This window comes from Carcharhinus amblyrhynchos, chromosome 19, assembly GCF_965287045.1.
Source record: "Carcharhinus amblyrhynchos chromosome 19, sCarAmb.v2.hapA, whole genome shotgun sequence".
NCBI classification, from domain to species: Eukaryota; Metazoa; Chordata; class Chondrichthyes; order Carcharhiniformes; family Carcharhinidae; genus Carcharhinus; species Carcharhinus amblyrhynchos.
The window spans coordinates 9,516,317-9,537,132 of NC_137342.1; the positions used below are offsets into that span (position 1 = coordinate 9,516,317).

Consider the following 20,816-nt stretch of genomic DNA (forward strand, 5'->3'; position numbering starts at 1 on the left):
GGCATTGTACAATCAGAGGAAAAGGGTTCACATCTGGGGAAATGGTTTATACAAAAGGTTGACGACTGGATATTGTGCATAATTTTAGTTGCTATATTACAGTCAGAGCACTTTGGCTTTGAGGGTGCATTCAGCAGAACTATTTATGCTAGAAAAGGCTCAAGAAAATATTAGAAAAATACTCAAGATTCTGAATGGATTAAACAAACAGAACCCTAGTAGTGGGTTGATATAGATTTAAAGGCTACAAAATCATGCAGCCTGAAATTCAGAAAAATATATTTGGAAAATCAAGATTTAATTACTTTAAGTAGAGTGTAGTCAAAGTGCGGCCTTGAGTTGGCAAGTAATAAATTGCTTTTGTAAACTCAGTTGAGATAGATGAGAATATAGAAAGAACCAATATTGCAGGTATGAGGTTAAGTGGCATATGTTTTCCAAACTTCAGGACTTGCCCAACAAGTAGTATTTTTTTCAGTGGCTCTGCATATTCCTCCATTCCAGTGAGTTATGTCATCTCACAGCATCAGGAAGGAACTAAAGGAGCAAGACTTTTATTAATCCAATGTTAAATCAAGCACAAAATAACATCCTGCCCAGAGTGAACAAAATTGATTTATGAGAAAACTAGGTCTCACAGATTTTAATTAGTGACTGCTGGATTAGAAAGTGGATGGTCTAATATAATTTTTGATGTTAAAAGAACAGGCAAGGATAATTTGAGACTGCTATGGGTTATGCAAGTCTGAAATTCTATCATTTTGATGCAATTGTATTTAAATGATTAACAGTGGACGGTAGTACTGTGGGAGCTGTGCTCGTTTGGATAAATTAGTAATATATGATAATGTGGACATTTTTCTCATCTATTTTCTTGGATTTCGTATGTCCCTGGATTATTCCAAGTAGATGTGTGCTCTTCAACATCACTGCCCTCAAGAAAAATCTCTCTTTGGTCTTTTCAGTTGTCATTTGAGGAAACAATTGTTTCCCAGTTTATTTTATCAAACAACAAACCTGAAAGATCATGGCTGAAATATCCTGGTGGGGGGAGGATGGGTAACTGGATGGTATATACTATTCTTCTCAGTATACACGCATATTTTTAATGTTTGACCATTATTTCAAAACTTGAAATTTATCAATGTCTGTTGAGAAATAAATTGATTTGTTTCACATGCGATATATAAAAATACATTCCTCACAAAGACCACGGTAATGTCATAATCCAAACGGCGATGCATACCTGTTTATAAAGCCAGCCACGCTTTATCACTGGTGCATTAGCATTCCTCTTAATAGAATTTGACCTTTTGCCGAAATTATGAATTTTCTTTGAAGATCTTGATGACTGAATAAGGATTGAGAGAACAAATACCGGAGTCAATTAAAAATGATTTTAGGTATGCCAAATAAATCTTACAGCATTACAGAAAACAGAAATAAGAAAACTGAAGCCAAATATTCTTTGCATTGTACAGTTGAATGGCGCATCAAAATACTTCAGTGATTGTTATGCAATGGTGGGGGGAGGGGGGAGGGCGGTGGTGGACAGATGGAAGAGGATAAGTTAAAACTAGGCCGATTTCTCCACTGAGCTGGTCCCAGCTATGACAAAAAAAAGGAGGGGATGAGGGGCAGACCTGCCGGTTTCCACTGTTAATGCTAGACCCAAAGAGCAAAGCATAAGCGCACCATGACCCAAATATGACGAAGAGCAACGTCTGATAGTGACTGTAGTTTCAAGGGCAGGATCTGGTCTTCAGGTCCTTCCAGATTTCTGGATATCGGATAAAGGGTCTGGGACAAGTATTAGAACATACGTATTACATATTTGTAAAATCATTGTTTTTAGAGAATTACTTTACAAAATTTCATTCAAACTACACAGCAAGTTAGAAATACTGGTAACCATTCCTCTTCATTTTTCATATTAGGGCTGAAACCCTTACCACATATCCAAACTTTGCTTAGTGTCTTGTTTGACCACAGGTGCACCTCCCACTCAGTCATGGATTTTCTAGAGAAGCTACATGAAGTTAGATTATGCTTTGTTTCCATCTAGTACTGAGAACTGCATTGTTATTCTGAGATAGAATCTACAGAAGATTGTTGAAACACCATTCAGAATGGGTCTAAAATCAACTCTCGTCCTCAAGGGCTCTTTTGTAAAGTCATTAAAGGCAGCTGCTTATTGTTTGTGTAGCTCTGCCCTGCTGATAGATAAATTTATCTACCTTAGTTATTTTTACCCTAGTTGTAGTTGAACGGGCAGCTTATGAGTAAAGGGGATAGAACTCTTAAGTTAGAGACATCAAGTCTCTGGAATGATGAGTTCTGCAAGGAAATGTAAATCAAGGGAAGCAGTGATGGAATAGTTAAGAGTATTGTATCGTAAATAAGGACAGATTATAGTTGAGGAGCCAGATACTGAGCTCAGCATTTATACCAGATGTCCTGCAGACCTCACATCATTGTGTGTCCTGTGAGCATTATTTATTTTAATTAATCCACAAGAAAGACTCTGTGATCAAAACCCTCATTCCCGGTACAGAGACCATTTCAAGCTTTCTTCTGCAGATTGGTTCCTTAAACAAGTGGGGCAGGAAGGCCACAAGCAAATTGATGCTGGTTACTTTAAGACATGAGAATTGGAGGATAACTATACAGCTTAGTTCAAATTCACCTTTTATGTCTACATAAAGGAAGCAATCTACTTTGTTCTTTCGTATCTTTGTTGTTCTTCTTGATGATCAAGTCAAAACTGTCAAGTTACCATATGGGGGAGAACAATAGGCATGAACTAAAAATGGTTCCATACCACAATATATTACTAGCCATCCCTTCTAATTATTGGAGGTGCTGCATTTAAAAGCACCCATTGAAACTCAATCGTCTACAAGTGGACATCATCAATCTCACATTGTGGGATATTATAAACAAACAAGCAATGTAGTTATAAAGCAAGCATGATCAATGCAAATCCCTTGGTGTTTCAATCTTGACTGACATATGCACCACTGAACAAATGGTAACCAGTGGTCTAAGTTCATCAAATCAAAACTGAAGGTGAACCAAGTTCTGTTGTTACCCAACTTGCAGTTGTCTGAAGTAACAATTTGGCTGTGCCTTTCCTCTGCCAATCCATCAAGGACTAGGCTGGAGAGAAAAGCTTGGAGTTGTCTCCTCACCAGCAATGAGTGCTCTTGTCACAGAACCTTTCACTACTTCATTGATCCAGTCATTATTCAAAGAAGCAATGTTGAAATGTTACAGCAATTAACCACACGCTGTCCCATCAATGGTCGAACAAGGAACACCTTGAACAAACACTGTATAAAAATACTTAGAATGATGTTTTGAACTCCAGAGGAATGTCACTAAGGCATTAATAGTTACCACTGCATTATCTGCTCTTCCTCTTAACATTTTAACCTCAATTAGTATTAGTAAGATAATAATTTAAGGTCCAGAACAATGAGGCTGCTATAGACCCTGCATTGTGTCATGAAACTTCATACTGGTAATCATTGACATCATCTTCCCTTCAGTTAGGTGAAATCATGGATTTCAGTTATTAGTTCAAACATGCATTAATGCTCTCAGTATACCAGGACATCGATACCACCTTCATGTTTCTAAAATTATTCAAACTGAAGTTCCCTTAGCATTTCAGTTTACACTTGCATAGATAAGTAACAATAGTGCCGGTCATACAATGGAATAGCATTTTGCTGGTCCCATTGTACTGAGAAGCCAGCATGGCACTGTAACAGTATTAGTATTTGCCCAATGGCATCAGTCTCACTCCTTAAATTAACAGCGGTGCACTACAACATGTCAACCAAATAATAACGAACACTTCAACTTCTTACAAAACATGTAGCACAACTCTACGTACATCAAAGTAATGCAGGGTACACTATCTTAGGTATTACGTGCAGTACAATTTGGAGCAGTAATTGTGCACAGTCAGCTATATATTGTCAATAGAATAGAAATTCATGATATATCAGCTGAAAAAGATAAAAGGTGATAACCAGATGTAACAGCAGTTTAATGCTGAAATAACAATGCAATCATACCCATCCCACCGTCAATAAAAAAGATCCATTTTACATTGGTGTAACCTTTTGCACTCGACCACAGATTTACTGGACAGTTCACTGGGAAGTAGTAGAATATTTGAATATAACTTTGGAAAATACTATGGTGGCAAATAAAAATATAAACTGTGATACCGGTTCACCAAAAAGCTATAGTCAGACCCAACAAGAGCAGGTGGAGTTGTCCCTTAGTAACACATCTTAGTGGCATAGAAATTACATTTCCACTGTTTCCAGCAGTACCTTGAATAAATATTTACATATCACTGTATCAAAATACTTATAGAAATTTTACAAATTAGCTTGCAAAGAATTAATACTTACAAAGTATAGAACATTGTTCAGGACTTTAAATGACTCAGTGTACTGTCATAATAGCATTAAATTATTGTTTTAACTGAAATGCCAAAAATTAAATATCAACAACTCTTGAAATTACAGAGCCTATTACTGCATGATTCATTCGAACAGCAGATAATACAGGTGCCCAATTTAAAACCTCTTCACAGCTGAAAGTACAATGAAGTGACATTTCAGATTAGGTTGAATCTTCAGAACAAGATACAGTATGGATTCCTCAAACTATATCAGTTCAAATTTTGATAATACATCAATTTGATGTTGATGAATATCCATACTCAACTTTGCTTTTCAGTGTATAATTTGACTCCCTGTCAAGCACATTGACACATACAAGAAAAGCAATGTATTTATAATCCAGTTACTTCACGAAATGCACACTGAATTATTAAAAAGATCAAACCACAGTTGACAAAAACACAGCTTTCTTATTAAATCAGATCCTTGATCAAGAAGCGCTGACAATGAAAGGCTATTGTAATTCAATTTTTCATTATTACTTGGAGGCCTGTAGTTTAGCGAGCAGTGCTCTGACACAAAACTTCTGAGACCAATCTGAAATTGTGGATTTGTTTTCACATCACTACTTTCTTTTCTATGTTGCCAAATTTCTTCTCCAGGGTTTGATTTCAACTTAAAGTTTTTAAGTTATACCATATTTACTTGTGCCATAAGTAGGCTTACATTAACACTGCAATGAAGCTACTGTGAAAATCCCCTAGTCGCCACACTCTGGCACCCGTTCGGCTACACCGAGGGAGAATTTAGCATGGCCAATGCACCTAACCAGCACGTCTTTTGGACTGCGGGAGGAAACCAGAGCACCCAGAGGAAGCCCACACAGATACAGGAGAACGTGCAGACTCCACACAGACACTGACCCAAGTTGAGAATCGAACCTGGGTTCCTGATGCTGTGAGGCTGCAGTACTAACCACTGTACCACTGGGTCACCCTCATATGACTACATTGCAAGCCAATCAGCATTAAAATAGCGATCATCTAAGAACTATTTTGCGGCAGTTTGAAGGAAGATTGTAACAAAAGAAGTTACAAAAGTGATTTTGTCCTAATTTGCCACATGTGCAAAAGTAATACAGCAAGAAGTTCAATACTGCAAACCTCCAAATGCTAACAGCAACATGGAGGAAAAATGGACTATTATTTTCACAGAACTCATCTGGAATACAGCTTTGTTTAATACAGTTACAAAAAAACAACTGAAGAGCGTGTACACGTGTTTGTGTGAGAGAAAGATTTGCATAGATACGCAAGAATGGAAGAGGAACAAGTCTGATTAACACTTTAGGAAATCAACGGTCAGGAGTCATAAGAACATAAGAACTAGGAGGAGTAGGCCATCCAGCCCTTCGAGCCTGCCCCGCCATTCAATAAGATCATGGCTGATCTGTCGCTGCTCAGTTCCACTTTCCCGCTTTCTCCCCATAACCCTTAATCCCCTCTCTTATCAAAAACCCATCAACCCGCGTCTTAAAAATACCTCCACCACTTCAACGGGCAGAGAATTCCAGAGATTCACCACCCTTTGAATGAAGAAGTTCCTCCTCAACTCCGTTCTAAACCCCCGTTTTATCTTGAGGCTGTGCCCCCTAGTCCTACTGTCTTTTTTGAGCGGGAAGAGTCTCTCCACCTCTATCCTATCCATCCCATTCATCATCTTATAAGTCTCAATGAGATCTCCCCTCATTCTTCTAAACTCTAATGAGTACAAGCCCAGTTTATTCAGCCTCTCCTCATAGCTCAACCCCCTCAACTCCGGTATCAGTCTCAGGGTAATTGACTTACACCTGATGAAATCAGTTGACAGCAGGGATTTGCCTCAAACAAAGGACTTCACTAAGGAAGACTGGTTTTAAATCTACATATGATCCAACTCATTACACAAGCAAAAAAGAAGTTTCCCTGTTTCTTCTACACATACAAGAATAGAGGGTTATAATGATTGATTCAGATGAAGAAAAACAGAAGGAGGCTGAACAAAGCACAAACTTTAGCATAGATTGGTTGGGCTAAATGACCTGTTTTTGTGCCATTATATTACGCAACCATATGTACTTAACTACTAGACAGTTCCATGTTGTTGTTTTTTCAGACCTGCTTTTAGTGAACGTTACAATCATCCTTGCCTTCGAAGATAACTCGATTGAAATTTATTGCCCCAAGGGTTGTAATCTGGGTCAAAACCCAATTTCCAAAATCATTCACACAAAAAGTTACCAACTTCCAAATCTTTTTCAGTCCATCTTCCAATGGACGGTCTAATAGAGGGTGGCAGGGACTGGGTGATGGGACATAAGGAGTAGGGTTGCAGGGGAAGGGAAAGGAGTAGAGTGACAGAGTGGGTGAGGAGGTCGGGTGGCAGTGATAACATGGTAGGATGGCACAGGGCAGGCAAGGTGGTAGGGTGGATGAGGCTTGTACAGTGGCAGGAGATAGGTAAGAGGTTAAGGTGTACGGCAGCACAAGGGTGGCAGAGGTGGCGTGGCAGCACAGGGTGGTGGGACAGGTGAGGCGGTAGCAAGGCAGGGGGCGGGTGAGCTGGCAGGGCAGCACAGGGCGGACGAGGTGACAGGACAGCACAGGACAGCTGAAGTGGCAGGGTGGCATAGGACAGGTGAGGTGGCAGGGCAGCACAGGGCGGGTGAGGTGGGAAATCAAACTGGGTTGTAGAGTGTCACGGGGTGCTTGTGACATTAGGGTGGCATGGAGTAAGGTAGTAAGAACTGGGTGAGGGATATCACAGCATGGGATGGGAGAATGGTTAGGGCGTATGAAAGGAAAGGATGAATCAGAGGTAGTCAGCGTGGTAAGCGGTTGATGGTTAGTTAAGTTATACGGTGGGGTTTGGAGCATGTCTGAGATTGTGGAGGTGGTCAGTGATTTCACTACCCAGGGGTTAGGCTGCTTTTAATCATTGTAACATTTCCTGGTAGGTCAGAGTTTCAGGGGACTCCTGAAGAAGAGGAACTGTCTATCAAAAATCCAAATTGGTTTGCGGGAGGAGTGGGTGGGATGAGGTTGTGGATGTGCTGGCGTTGGACTGGGGTAAACACAGTAAAAAGTCTGACAACACCAGGTTTTAGCCCAATCAATTTATTTGATAGTAAACTCACAAGCTTTTGAGGGGACTCCCTCTTCATCAGGTGAATGGAGAGTTCTGACCTCGGACAGAGCATATGAAGCACAGACAGTTTAGAGATTACTGATTAGAATGCGAATCTTTACACCTAACCTGCTGTTCAAGTCCTAAAGTGGCTGACAATGTGTGTGGAAGGAGCACTGATCACAGGTTAAAGAGATGTGTATTGTCTCCAGACAGCACAGTGAATGAGGTTTTGCAAACCCAGGCAAGTCACGGGGGTTACAGATAGTGCGACATGAACCCAAGATCCCTGTTGAGACCGTCCTCATGTGTGTGGAACTTGGCTATCGGTCTCTGCTCAGCGACTCTGCGCTGTCGTGTGTCGTGAAGGCCGCCTTGGAGAACGCTTACCCGAAGGTCAGAGGCTGAATGACCGTGACCGCTGAAGTGTTCGCCAACAGGAAGGGAACAGTCTTGCCTGGTGATTGTCGAGCGATGTTCATTCATCCGTTGTCGTAGTGTCTGCGTGGTCTCCCCAATGTACCATGCTTCGGGACATCCTTTCTTGCAACGTATCAGGTAGACAATGTTGGCCGAGTTGCTAGAGTATTTACCATGTATCTGGTGGATGGTTTTCTCACGTGTGATGATGGTATCCGTGTCGATGATCCGGCATGTCTTGCAGAGCCACTGAGCCACGACAGATCAGCCATGATCTTATTGAATGGCGGGGCAGGCTCGAGGGGCTAGATGGCCTACTCCTGCTCCTATTTCTTATGTTCTTACAGGTTGCTGTGGCAAGGTTGTGTGGTGTTGTGGTCACTGTTCTCCTGAAGACTGGGTAGTTTGCTGCCAACAATGGTCTGTTTGAGGTTGTGTGGTTGTCTGAAGGCAAGAAGTGGGGGTGTGGGGATGGCCCTGGCGAGATGTTCGTCGTCTTCTTCCTGTTGGCGAACACTTCAGTGGTCACGGGCATTCAGCCTCTGACCTTCGGGTAAGCGTTCTCCAAGGCGGCCTTCACGACACACGACAACGCAGAGTCGCTGAGCAGAGACTGATAGCCAAGTTCCACACACAAGGACGGTCTCAACAGGGATCTTGGGTTCATGTCGCACTATCTGTAACCCCCGTGACTTGCCTGGGTTTGCAAAACCTCACTCACTGTGCTGTCTGGAGACAATACACATCTCTTTAACCTGTGATCAGTGCTCCTTCCACACACATTGTTGGCCACTTTAGGACTTGAACAGCAGGTTAGGTGTAAAGATTCGCATTCTAATCAGTAATCTCTAAACTGTCTGTGCTTTATATGCTCTGTCCGAGGCCAGAACTCTCCATTCACCTGATGAAGAGGGAGTCCCCTTGAAAGCTTGTGAGTTTACTATCAAATAAATCGGTTGGACTAAAACCTGGTGTTGTCAGACTTTTTACTGGGATGAGGTTCCCAGCACAATGCATTTGTCAAAGGGAAGTTAGCATTTCTGGACAATTGTCGCATAAACCCTTACCAGAGGGATTTCCCTGTGCATTTCAGGGACTCCCCCACACCTCCCCCACCTCACCTCCCCTAAACCAACGCTGGGCAGCGGTGAAGTCACAGACCAATGAAACGAAAGTGATATTCCTCCCATGGCACTGCCTCTGGAGTGCAGTTTCTGTTGTTTACTAATGTCTTTCTACAGCCTAAAAGCAGTAGCATTTTCCTCTTAGCAAATTTATTGAAGCAATATGTCACAAGACAAGCACAAAGTAACAACATTATGCCTTTAACAATAATGTAGGATATAGACCTAATACTGATGGACATTTGTACATAGTTTACACAGAAATGTCAAGAGGAAGCTGGCCTTTCAGCCCAACCAGATTATTTATTGTTTACCCTCCACACTGCTTCAATGGCCAATTCAAGGAGTGTAATATCACACGTCACATCTCTATGCAAGCCTCTGTCCCAAGCCTCTTGCATTTAAACTCCCACCTTCACTCCCTCACTCTAGGTCCCGTAATTAATAAAAGTGATCTATAACTATCAATGGTACCTTGTTCCCTCACCTCTAACAAAGTTTCAAGTCTTTCTTTGTAACTATACTAGCTAACAGTAAGCAGCATCCTAGAGAATCTGTGCAATACCTCTCTACTAGTGGGTCAACAATCTTTCTGTTTTGTGTGGAGCCCAAAACTGGACAATGTACTTCAGTTATGATTGTAGCAAGGTTTTATATAGATTCACCATTATATCTCTATTTTCTCTACTTTTATATGATGTACCTCTAACTATAAAACTAAATATTCCACCAGCTTTCTTTTTAAAAAAGTTATCTACTGAAGGAAGAACATTTGCTTTGTGTACCTGAACCCTTGCTCTTCCACATAACATAGCTCCCTGCTGTTCAAAATGCAGTTATTACTTTTATTTTTATAAAAGCAAAATATGTTCCCTCCCACTGACACCACCACTTTTTTTGCCCATTCATCCATCTCATCAGTATTCTCTCACATTTCCTTTTATTCTCAGAATGATTTACTGCACTTGCTGTTTCAGTATCGTCTGCAAACTTGGAGACAACTCCCTTTGACCCCGTACCCAAATCACTGTTTCGGTTCACCATGTACATCACTGAACAAATGCAATCAATTGAATGTCCTTAATTTCTGCTTTGATTATACATTTCTGACCAATAATCACATTTCTTTTCCTTCTTTTAATTCAATAACCTTAACCACCGTCGATAATCTCTTGTGTTGCACATCGTCTAGAATCACATCATACATCACATCCATTGCACGTTTCCTATCCATGATATTTGCCAAAAACTCAAAAGTTTCTTTCTGGAAATTTATGCTAACCTTTCCTAATTACTTTCTTTCCAGCCAGATATTTAATAATTGCATCAGTGTGTAAATCCATGTCACAGGCGTTAAACTTGGATGACCTCGATTTACCTTAGTTAACTTTGCCTTCATCTTTGAAAATAGATGTTACATTTGCTACTCTGACGTCTTTTGGCATGCATCCAAATTCAGAGTTGGGGTGGTGGTGGTGGTGGTGGTGGCGACGGCGGCAATGGGATAGACTAAAACCACAAATTATGTCAGCACAAATGACCCAACAGAAATTCTGGAGTAAACGACTCAGTCACCTACAGTTAATGTACCCAGAAAGAGTGAATTTGACTTTTTTTTAATAAAGAGATCATGGTTTCCTTTTATTCCTTGCCAGTTTTATTCTTACGTTGATGTGTGACCGGATGTTATTGTATCAATTTGGACATTTGTTTTCTTGTTCTTTAAAAATGAGAGTTTGATCTAATTCATACTTCAAAGTGAACACATTTTTCCTCTCACTTATTACTGTCTGATTCTTATAGAAAAGAGAGTAGCCAAAAAAGAAACAGAAGCAGGGAGAATCAGCAGTTGCACAATTTAACAAGGGAAAGTGTTAACGTGAAGGAAGATGAGCAGGGATTCAACAAGGTAAAGTTATAACATGAAAAACTGACTGTATGAATGTTAAAATGAAAAAAAAATCAATTGAATGCAATATCATGTAGCAGAATAATACCTTTATGGCTATTAACTGTGCATTAACTTCACAATACACAATTCACAGAATCACAGAACTGTCAGAGTAGAAGGAAGCCATTCAGTCCATCACAACTGCACCAGCTCTTCAAAATGAGCATCATGACTTTGTGCCATTCTCCTGCCTTTTCCCCGTGCCCCTATGCTTTGCTTCTATTCAAGTTATCATCTAATGGCCTATTCAACGCCCCGATTGAACCTGCCTCTGCTGCACTTCCAGGTGGCAGACTCGAACCACTTGTGAAAAGTCTTTCTTACACCATGCTTCTTTTACAAAACACTAAATCTGTGTCCTCTCATTTTTGATTTTTTTTTAAACAAGCAAGAACAGCTTTCCCTATTTACTTTGTCCAACCCTTATAACTAAAGTTTCTCATTGCTGGAGTCTTTCGTGCGAGTCTTTTCTGCACTCTCTCTAACGTGTTCACATCTTTCCTATGGTGTGGCACCCAGAACTATACATAATACCCCAGCTTAGGTCTAACCAGTGCTTTGTATAAATTCAGCGAGTTCCTTCTACTCCTGCACCGGCTGAAGAATTTTACCCCTTATTTTGTAAAGTCTTTCCATGTTCTTGCTACCAAAACATATCGCATCACACTTCTCTGCATTGAATTTTATCTGCTTACTGCACCAATTTGTCTTTGTGCATTTGAAGTTCCACACTGTCCTTTTCACAGTTACAATACTTCCAAGTTTTGTACCATCACAAACTTTGAAATTGCCCCCCGCACACAAAGATCTAGAACATTAATGTATGTTAGGAAAAACAAGGATCCAATAACCAACCTCGAGGAACAATACTGTAAATCTTCTTCCAGCCTGAAAAATATCCATCAGCTGTTACTCTTTGCTTTCGATTATTCACTACTTTTTGTACCTATGTTGATATTGCTCCTTTTATTCCATGAACTATAACTTTTCTCAAGTCTGTTGTGTGGCTGTATCAAATGCCTTCTGAAAATCCATGTATGGTATATCAACAGCATTATCCTCTTCACCCTTTCTGTTAAATCCTCAAGAAATTCCAACAATTAATTAAACACCATCTCACTTTCAGAAATCTATGCTGGCTCTTCCTTATCAACCTACATTTTTCCAGGCAATTACTAATTCTATTGTTTCTCAAAGCTAATTGATTTTAGAAGCTTGCCACCACTGATGTTAAATTGACTGGTTTGTATTTGCTGGGGCTATCCTTACCACCTTTTCTTGAACAAAGGCGTAACGTTTGCAATTCTCAAGTTCTCTGGCAGCTCCTCTGAGCCTAGATAAGATTGGAAGACGATGCCCTTGTAGTTTCCATTCTCACTTCCTTCAATATCTTTGGATCTCTCTTATCTGGTCCTAATGTCTTGCCAACTTTAAGCACTGACAGTCATTTCAACACATTCTCATTAATTTTGAATCCTTCTAGGGATAGATCCCTCCTCCATCTCCATGGAATGGGTAGCCTTGATAAAAGCAGAGGCAAAGTATTCATTTAACACCTGCCATACCTCCAGACTCCATAAGTAGAATTTTCCCATCCTGCCTGCCATGGGAATCATAATGGGCAGGGACACGGACCAAGCAAAGGTCCGTTGATTATGGGCGGGATCTTTCAGCCTTGGGGCGAGAGCAGCCTGAAAATCCCACCATGTGTGTAAATTTTATTTTTAGTCCTTAGTCGGCCCTACTCCTTTGACCATCCTTGGCTTTTATAGGTCCCAGTGAAATAAAATTAAATTAAACATGAGTATTCTGTATAATGTAATCAAGTTTAGTTTGCTGGGTTGAGATTAGAAGCTGAATTTTGAATTTGAAATTCTTGGATGTAACACAGTGAGCTATTTGTAATAAGAGACTATGAAACATAAGGTTAAATAGGTTGCTGTACACTTTTCCCACTTTGCTGCTATTTTTGTTACACTGGTATCTTGTTGAGAGATTTGGCAGAGCACATTGAATAGAAACTTCCTGTTTTCCAAGTTTAAATGAATGTGTGGGCGCGCTGGAGGTTGCTGTCCAATTCCCGTATCAGCAACGTTATTTCTAAGGCAAAATCCAGACTAAAAATGAGGGTCACGAAGTTGCAGGACTTGCCCATTAAAAACACCGGAAAAAGTCAGGATGAGTCAATTCAGGTATGTGAAGTGTTAATGACGTGATAAACCTTAATTAATACAAAGCAATTTCTGGATTCTCATACTACAGGATTTTAATTATTGGAGATTTTTTAAAATTAAAATTAACGTTTCAACATTTTTTCTCTTTGTCTCTCTTAATCCCACATTTCGTTGCCTTTCAATTCCACTTCAGTAAATTATTTCATATTTGAATCAAATTTTCAAATTTGAGACTACCTGGTCAAAATTTGCAAGCCTCGCTAAGAATTCTTCTGACTGATTAAAGAATCACGTTGTTGCTTGACCTTTTCACAGATCTAATTTCAGACCCCTGATGACCATAGGTTATCACTTAAAAGTTCATTAAGAAAAGTCAACGGAGAGCTGCAAGTATAATAACCAATGCTCGCAGTTCATTTGCTGAAACCTGGGCCATTAACTCATGTATATTTATACCAATTACGCCAAACAAAAATAATTAGAAGATGAAAGATTATAGTGTGACCTCTGCGTAAAATCAAATTATAGTTAATTAGAAGAGTAAGCTTGTAAAATTAGAAAAATCTGGACATAGCCAACATAAAAAGACGGGTGGCTGATCTTATTAACACATCTGGAGAAATGTTGTCTAATCCTATATGCCTGCTTATTCTTCATCCGCATTTTTCTTCTTTTTCAAGGAACTAGCAAATTTACTTTGAATAAAACTTTCTTAACGAGATTCAACAATGGTTTCTGGTAGGCATTTCTAAATTCTAACCTGAAGTTAACGATTAAAATTTCCCTTAATGTCTTGGTGATTTTAAATGTAGACCCTTTGGTCTCAATCTTGCTCACGTCAAAGCAATCCATCAATATTTATCCCATTGACCTTTCATAACTTTGAAGAACCGTCACAGTCATTGCTTTCTCAACTGTAACTTCTCAAGCTCTTTTATTACTCTCCATTTATTAATAAAGAATGCACTGAGTTCTTTGGGCGACATTTAATATTATCACAAAAAACATTACAACGCCAATAAAAACTATTCAAGAAAGAAGAAACCAGATAATCAAGATATCAACTACGATTACAAAAGAAAAATATAATAAACTAAAGCAAATAAACTAAAACATGGCGCCACAGCTGCAGCACAGCGCCAGGGCCCTGGGTTCAACTCAGGCCTTGGGTGACCGTTTGTGTGGAGTTTGTACATTCTCCCTGTGTTTGAGTGGGTTTCCTCTGGGTGATCCAGTTTCCTTCCACAGTCCAAAGATGCGTGGATTAGGTTGATAAGCCGTGATAAATTACCCCTTAATATCACGGGGATTAATAGGGCAAATATGTGGGGTTATGGGGAAGGATCTGGGTGGGATTGCTGTTAGTGCAGGCTCGATGGGCTGAATGGTCTCCATCTGTACTGTATTCTATTCTTTTCAAAGGCATGTCAACATTTGTTCAACAGAATGGAGGCATTTTGAGGTGAGAATGAATACATGGAAATGAAGGAAAGGGAAAGTGAAGCATGCTTAAAGACAACTTTAATTGACATGGGTAGTAGTTGCTTGCAAGGTAGCAGACAGACTGGATTTTGATAAAGGATAAAGGATTTTTTGTCAGATGTGGTGGGATGTGACAAGATGTGTACCCTAGTGATCAGTAGAGGGGCTCATCTTTTCAACATATTTAAGGCTAGGTCATATATATCGTTAATGGGAAATCATGTTTATCTCAGTTGTTTGAATTTTTTGATGAGATGTGCATGGACTTCCAAAAGGTGTGTGTAAAGTGACAAAGAACACAATTGTCAATAATGTTAAAGCCCATGGAATAAAAAAGAACAGCAGCAGCACAAACACAAAATTAGTTGAGTTTCAGTAAACAGTGGTTTGTTGGTTCTTTTTGGGACTGGATGATGATATATAGTGGGATCTCCCAGGGATCAGTCCTAAGATTATCACTTTTCTTGAACCAGATTAATGACCTGAACTTTGGTGTATAGAGCACAAATCTCAAAACTTGTGGATAATAAAATAAACTTGTATTATGAACTGTGAGATGATCAGTGACAGAGGATGTAGCCAGGCTGGTGGAATGCATAGACACATGCCAGATCAAAATTAATACAATGAAATGTTGAGAAATTCACTTTGGAAGGATGCACGAGAAGGGGTAAAATGAAATAAAATATATAATTCTAAAAGAGGAACAGAGGGCGTGGGTATGTGTGCACAAATCTTTGAATGTGGCAGAACATGAGTCAGATCATACATTGCAGAAAAGGCCCTTTAGCCCATCATATCCACACATACAATAAATACCATGAAAGGTGTGTTCATTCCATTTTCCTGTGAATGTCCTGTATACCTGAATTTTATGATATTTCAGGTGCTCATCCAAATATTTATTGAAAGTTGTAAGGTTTCTGATCTCCACTGCCTTCCCAGGCAGTACATTCCAGGTTCTCACCACTCTGAATGAAAAAGTTTTTTCCTTAAATCCCCTTTGAACATTCTGCCCCTTGATGTAAACTATACCCCCTCATAATTGACCTTCAACCAAGGGGAACAATTGCTCCAATGCTCACCCTGTCCATTTCCCTCATAATCTTATACACCCTAATCATGTCCCTCCTTAGTCTTCTCTGCTATAAAAAGAACAATCCAAGACAACCTGTCTCACTCTATAGTTCAAATGCTCCATCCCAGGCAACATCCTGGTGAACCTCCTCTGTGCTATCACATCCTTCCTGTAGTGAGATGACCAGAGCTGCACACAATGCTCCAGCTGTGGCCTAACCAAAACACTGTACAGCTCCAACATTACCTCCTTGCTCTTATACTTTATACCATGACTGATGAAAGCAAATGTCCCATATGCCTTCTTAACTAACCTATTCACATGCTCTGCCAACTTCAGGGATCTGTGAATAATTATCTCAAGATCCCTTTTGTTCTTCTGAGCTTCCCAGTGTCCTGCCATTCATTAAATGCTCTCGTCTTATTTCTTCTTCCAAAGTACATCATCTCACAATTATCAGGGTTAAATATCATCTGCCACTGCTCTGCCCAACTGACTGAACCATCTGTATCTTTCTATAATCAACACCATCATCTTCACTATTAACCACCCTACCAATCTCATCATCTACAAATTTCCTTTGCAATCCCCACACATTTTCACCTATATGTTTATGTAGCTAACAAACAATAAAGGGCTCAGTACTGAACCTTGTGGTACACAACTTGACACCAGCATCCAGTCACTTGAACAATCTTCTACCACAATCTTTGAGCTCTATTACTGAGCCAGTTTCTGATCCATCTCACCAAGTTTTCCTGAATTCCATGTGCTTTAACCTTCTCAAGTAGTCTCCCATGTGTGAACTTGTCAAAAGCTTTGCTAAAATCCATATAAACGATATCAACTCAACTTCCCTTATCAACACACTTGTTCACATTTTTGAAAAATCCCAACAGATTTCTTAGGCATGACTTCCCTCTGAATATTAATCCCCTCCTTCAGCATTTTCTCTAATGTTCTCCAAAAAGCACTTAATGTGACATATGGGATCCTGTGATTTATTAATTTATTGTACAGAATACAAAAACAAAGTGGTTACAGTGAACCTCTATGAAACGTCAATTTGGCTTTAACGAGATTATTGTGTCCAATTTTGAGCATATGTTATGTATGTTTCAGAAAGATACAGAAAAGATTTGCCAAAATTGTTTCAGGACAGATGAAAGAAACTGGGGCTGTTCTCCTTAGAGAAGGTTTGGACAGACTAGATGGGGAGAAAGTGCTTCCACTGATGAGAGTTGAGAACCAGAGGGCAATTAATTTAAGCTAAATGACAAAGGAACCAAGATGACATGAAGAAAAACATTAGGCAGTGAGTGATTAGGATCTGGAATTCAGTGCTGAGAATGTGGCGGAGGAAGGGTATGGAAAATGGCATAAGTGGTTTCATGTCTGTTGACTTTAAACGTCTGGTTTTCCTTCCTTTTTAGAAGGATGCATGCTCCAAACAAGTTCCTTAGAATGTTCTGGTAGCCTATCATGGTCCTGCTCACCACCATGGCAAGCCCTTCTGAAAGACTGCGCTGGATATATTCCAAGTAGACATTAGCAGCGCTTCCAGTCAGATGTTTGGTCTCTACGCATCTTTAGTATGTTTCCAGCTCATACTGAATACCAAGCTTCTTGAATGTTGCAGAGAAAAAAAGAGGTTTCTCTTGCAGAGACATATTCCAGACATGATTGGATGAATGGCCTCCTCCTCTGCTGTAGCCATTCTTCGATTCTAAATTGATGACTTGAATAGTGGTTATATAACAAAGTTTGTAGATGACAGTAAATCAGGAAGTGCAGTAAATTGTGTATATATGAGCAAGGTTACAAAGGGACATAAAAAAGACTGAACTCAGAATATTTTCTTACTGGCAGAGATTAGTAGCTGCTGGAGAGCTAAGGAAAGTATCTGTCATATGTACACAACTCACTAAGCAAGGATGCGGGTATGAAAAATAACCAAAAAAGGCTGATAGAATTGCAACTGAGAAATAGGGTACAGCATGCATTGGCCAGAATATCAGGGCTAAAATGATGAGGAAAAATTGCAGAAACTAGCCTTGTACTTTTTTTTTGAGAGTAGGAGGTTGATGAGTGATCTAATCAAGAAATTTAAAATAATTAAGGAATTCAACAGGTTACATACAGGCAGGCTAGTTGCTCTGGCACAGGAATTCTCTTAAAATTAGAGCTTAGCCTTTTGAAAATGAAATCAGGAAAGACTTCTTTTTACACAAGGGATAGAGGGAGGGAGCTTGCTCCTCCAAAGGTTGTGGACGCTGAATCAATTTATTCAAGTCTGACACTAATAGATTTTGATTAGGTATTCATACCAAATAACATGGAATGAAGTTGAGTTGCAATACAGGTCAGCCATTATCCAATTGAACCTGCTCAGCTGACTGAATGACCTGCTCTTATTTCCTACTCCTTTTGAAAATAAAAAAAAAAATCACATTAACATGACAAACTGAATAGTCAGCTAAAACTACAGTTGTCACTACTACCATAAATCATTATTATATTTCTGTTCTTCAGTAATGTGCATGCATTCACTATGACAAAAGTGTGGCAGCACATTTATTGCAACATTCAAAACAAACCTCTTCAGGCTTCAAGTTTTTTTTAAAATTTCAGTACAGATACAAGCATAATGAGAGTTACCCTTAAACGACACAGGAGGAAACATGCAATGGGAAACAAAATGAAACCAGAGGTGAAATTGCTAAATTATTTTCAATACCTCAGTTTCAAACCACAGTTTGTCTTTCTGGCAAAAATAAGGAAGATTCTTTCAGTATAAACGATCATGAACCCGTTCATTTGCTTCAGGATTATGTTATTACTGACTGAGTAACCCACTTAGAGCTCAATGATTCAAAATGGGTTTTGAAGCAGCACAGAAATATTCAAACATATTCCAAACTGATTTAAAATTTTGCAACATTTCAAACATATACCAATTGTCTAATCTGTTGCAGCAAAATAATTTAAAAACTGATTAGGTACTTGAATTCGCTGGTTCAATACTGCTGTCTAATACAGTGCTCAGAGGAAGGTATACAAAACTAGCTCAAGTCAGTTCCGATTTACTTTCTGGATGAAAGTCTGACTGAACCCACTTCTCAGCAGCATGGAGTTGAGGAATTCACTTAGTGAGGAAACCACTGCGACTCACTGGAATCTGTCACAGTAATCCCTATATCTCAAGTTAATCTTTATTAATTAAGGATTACAGGGTTACCATTTTAACTTGATTACTGCAAACTCCCTAGGGTGCATTCAGCCTAACCCATAAACTTCACATTTTCAAAGTTGATCCAGGTTTATGGGTGTGAGAAAAGTTAGCAAAGCTTTTAATCTTTTAATGCTTTCAGAACTAAGAATTTTAATTATTATAGAAATATAAAATGATACAGTACAGAAGGGAGACATTCAGCCCATCATACCTGGACAGGCATTTTTATAAAGAACTGCCTAATTAGTCCCATTCTCCTGCAGGTTACTCTTCACGTGCATTTGCTTGCATATTTTTCCCTTTCCACATTCGGCACAATTCCCTTTTGAAAGGGATGCGTGAATTTATTCCCACCATCCTTTCAGGCAGTGCACAGCTCAAAAGCACTGTGATTTTTGTATTAAATCTATTCTGTCGTCTGTGATCCACGTTCTGCTTGTGTTTGGTTACATGGCTTTTAGAAACTCTGTTCATTACAGAGGTTACAGCCTAAAACTCACAGTTCAACACAGTAATTATATTTCCATTATCCAAAGACCAAGAGAATTATAAATATTATTTCACAGTGTAAATAAATCCATTCCTCTAACACAGTACATTTCAACAATACATTTGTATCAGTTATTCATGTCCTTGAAGTGATTTATAATTCATTTTCACAGAAGACAGCTGGTTTGTTTGTTGAAGCATTAAAAGACCAACAGCTGAATTAAAATATTCGATTCTTTAGATTAAATGACATGTAATAATGCAGCTTTTTGAAACTGAACAAAAAGGTTTACAGAGCCCTTTGTTTAAAAGTACTTATTAGATTCATTGTAAATTTTAAAAAATCAAAATGGGTTTTGAAAGCATTATATATTTTCCACTTGACGCTAAATAAATAATAATGAAAATAACACTTCATTTTGAATAATTACTGTCTGCTTCGTGCAAACCAAGTGAAAATTGGACACTAATTTCCTACAATTACCATAAAAAGAGTCACTACTCACCCTGCCTGCAGGACTCATTGGAAGTAATGCCATTTCGGATGCCATCGTGTAGGTTGAAACTTCACTCACCATGCTCACTGGTCGGTCTTTTCTCTCTTGCGATGCCATTGCTGCAGCAGTCCTGAAACTAGTAAATGGGATATAGTGAAAGCATACAGCCAACTATATGCCAGCACAGCTATAAATAGAAAACATTCCCTCGCTGCTTCTTCAGCCACGTCCTATTTTCTAGCTGCTAGAACAAACTGTTTTCCAAAAAGCACTCAGGCTCTAATAGATCTGAAAAAAATATGGAGCAAACATGACTGTGATTTCACCCAGTTGTCTGTAGAGTTTTCTACAGATTGCTTTCTAACAAAAATAAAAACACTTAAAATAATAAAGGTAATAATAAAAACATAGCTCTTTACTCCACATATTCTTCATAGCAGATTTGCAATGATGTGCAAATGTAAATATTTATTTAATGAAATGGTTAACATGGTAGATTGAATTTTGATACTGACTACTGCTCTACTATCATTGAGCTAGTTTTACATTGTTCACATGTAGGTTCATGTACAGCAAGTCTATGTTAAACAGAAAAAATTATAATGCACTTTTCAGAGCTTCAAATGGTTCCAAATAGTTTGCTAGATTTTTGCTGCAATTTCAGAAAAAGTAAATTGCATTCCCTGAAAATCGGAGAACTGATCTTTTGTGCATTTTATACAACACGATGAATTCCTCCGCAATTCATCATCTGGATTAATCTGGTACCCGAGAGGGTCG

The 20,816-nt window shown here is 39.1% G+C and overlaps 1 protein-coding gene across 8 annotated transcripts in view; it reads right to left on the reverse strand.

The window, feature by feature from the left end:
- The window catches only part of plekha5 (pleckstrin homology domain containing, family A member 5), a 322,519-nt gene that overhangs the window by 95,803 nt on the left and 205,900 nt on the right, over positions 1–20,816 (reverse strand). For all 8 annotated transcript variants that reach the window (XM_080207236.1, XM_080207229.1, XM_080207228.1 and 5 more), the window contains 2 exons: positions 20,046–20,172; positions 1,247–1,351 (listed from right to left, as the gene is read on the reverse strand). In XM_080207236.1, the coding sequence (XP_080063362.1) occupies positions 1,247–1,351; positions 20,046–20,172 (232 nt within the window). The remainder of the gene's footprint in view (positions 1–1,246; positions 1,352–20,045; positions 20,173–20,816) is intronic.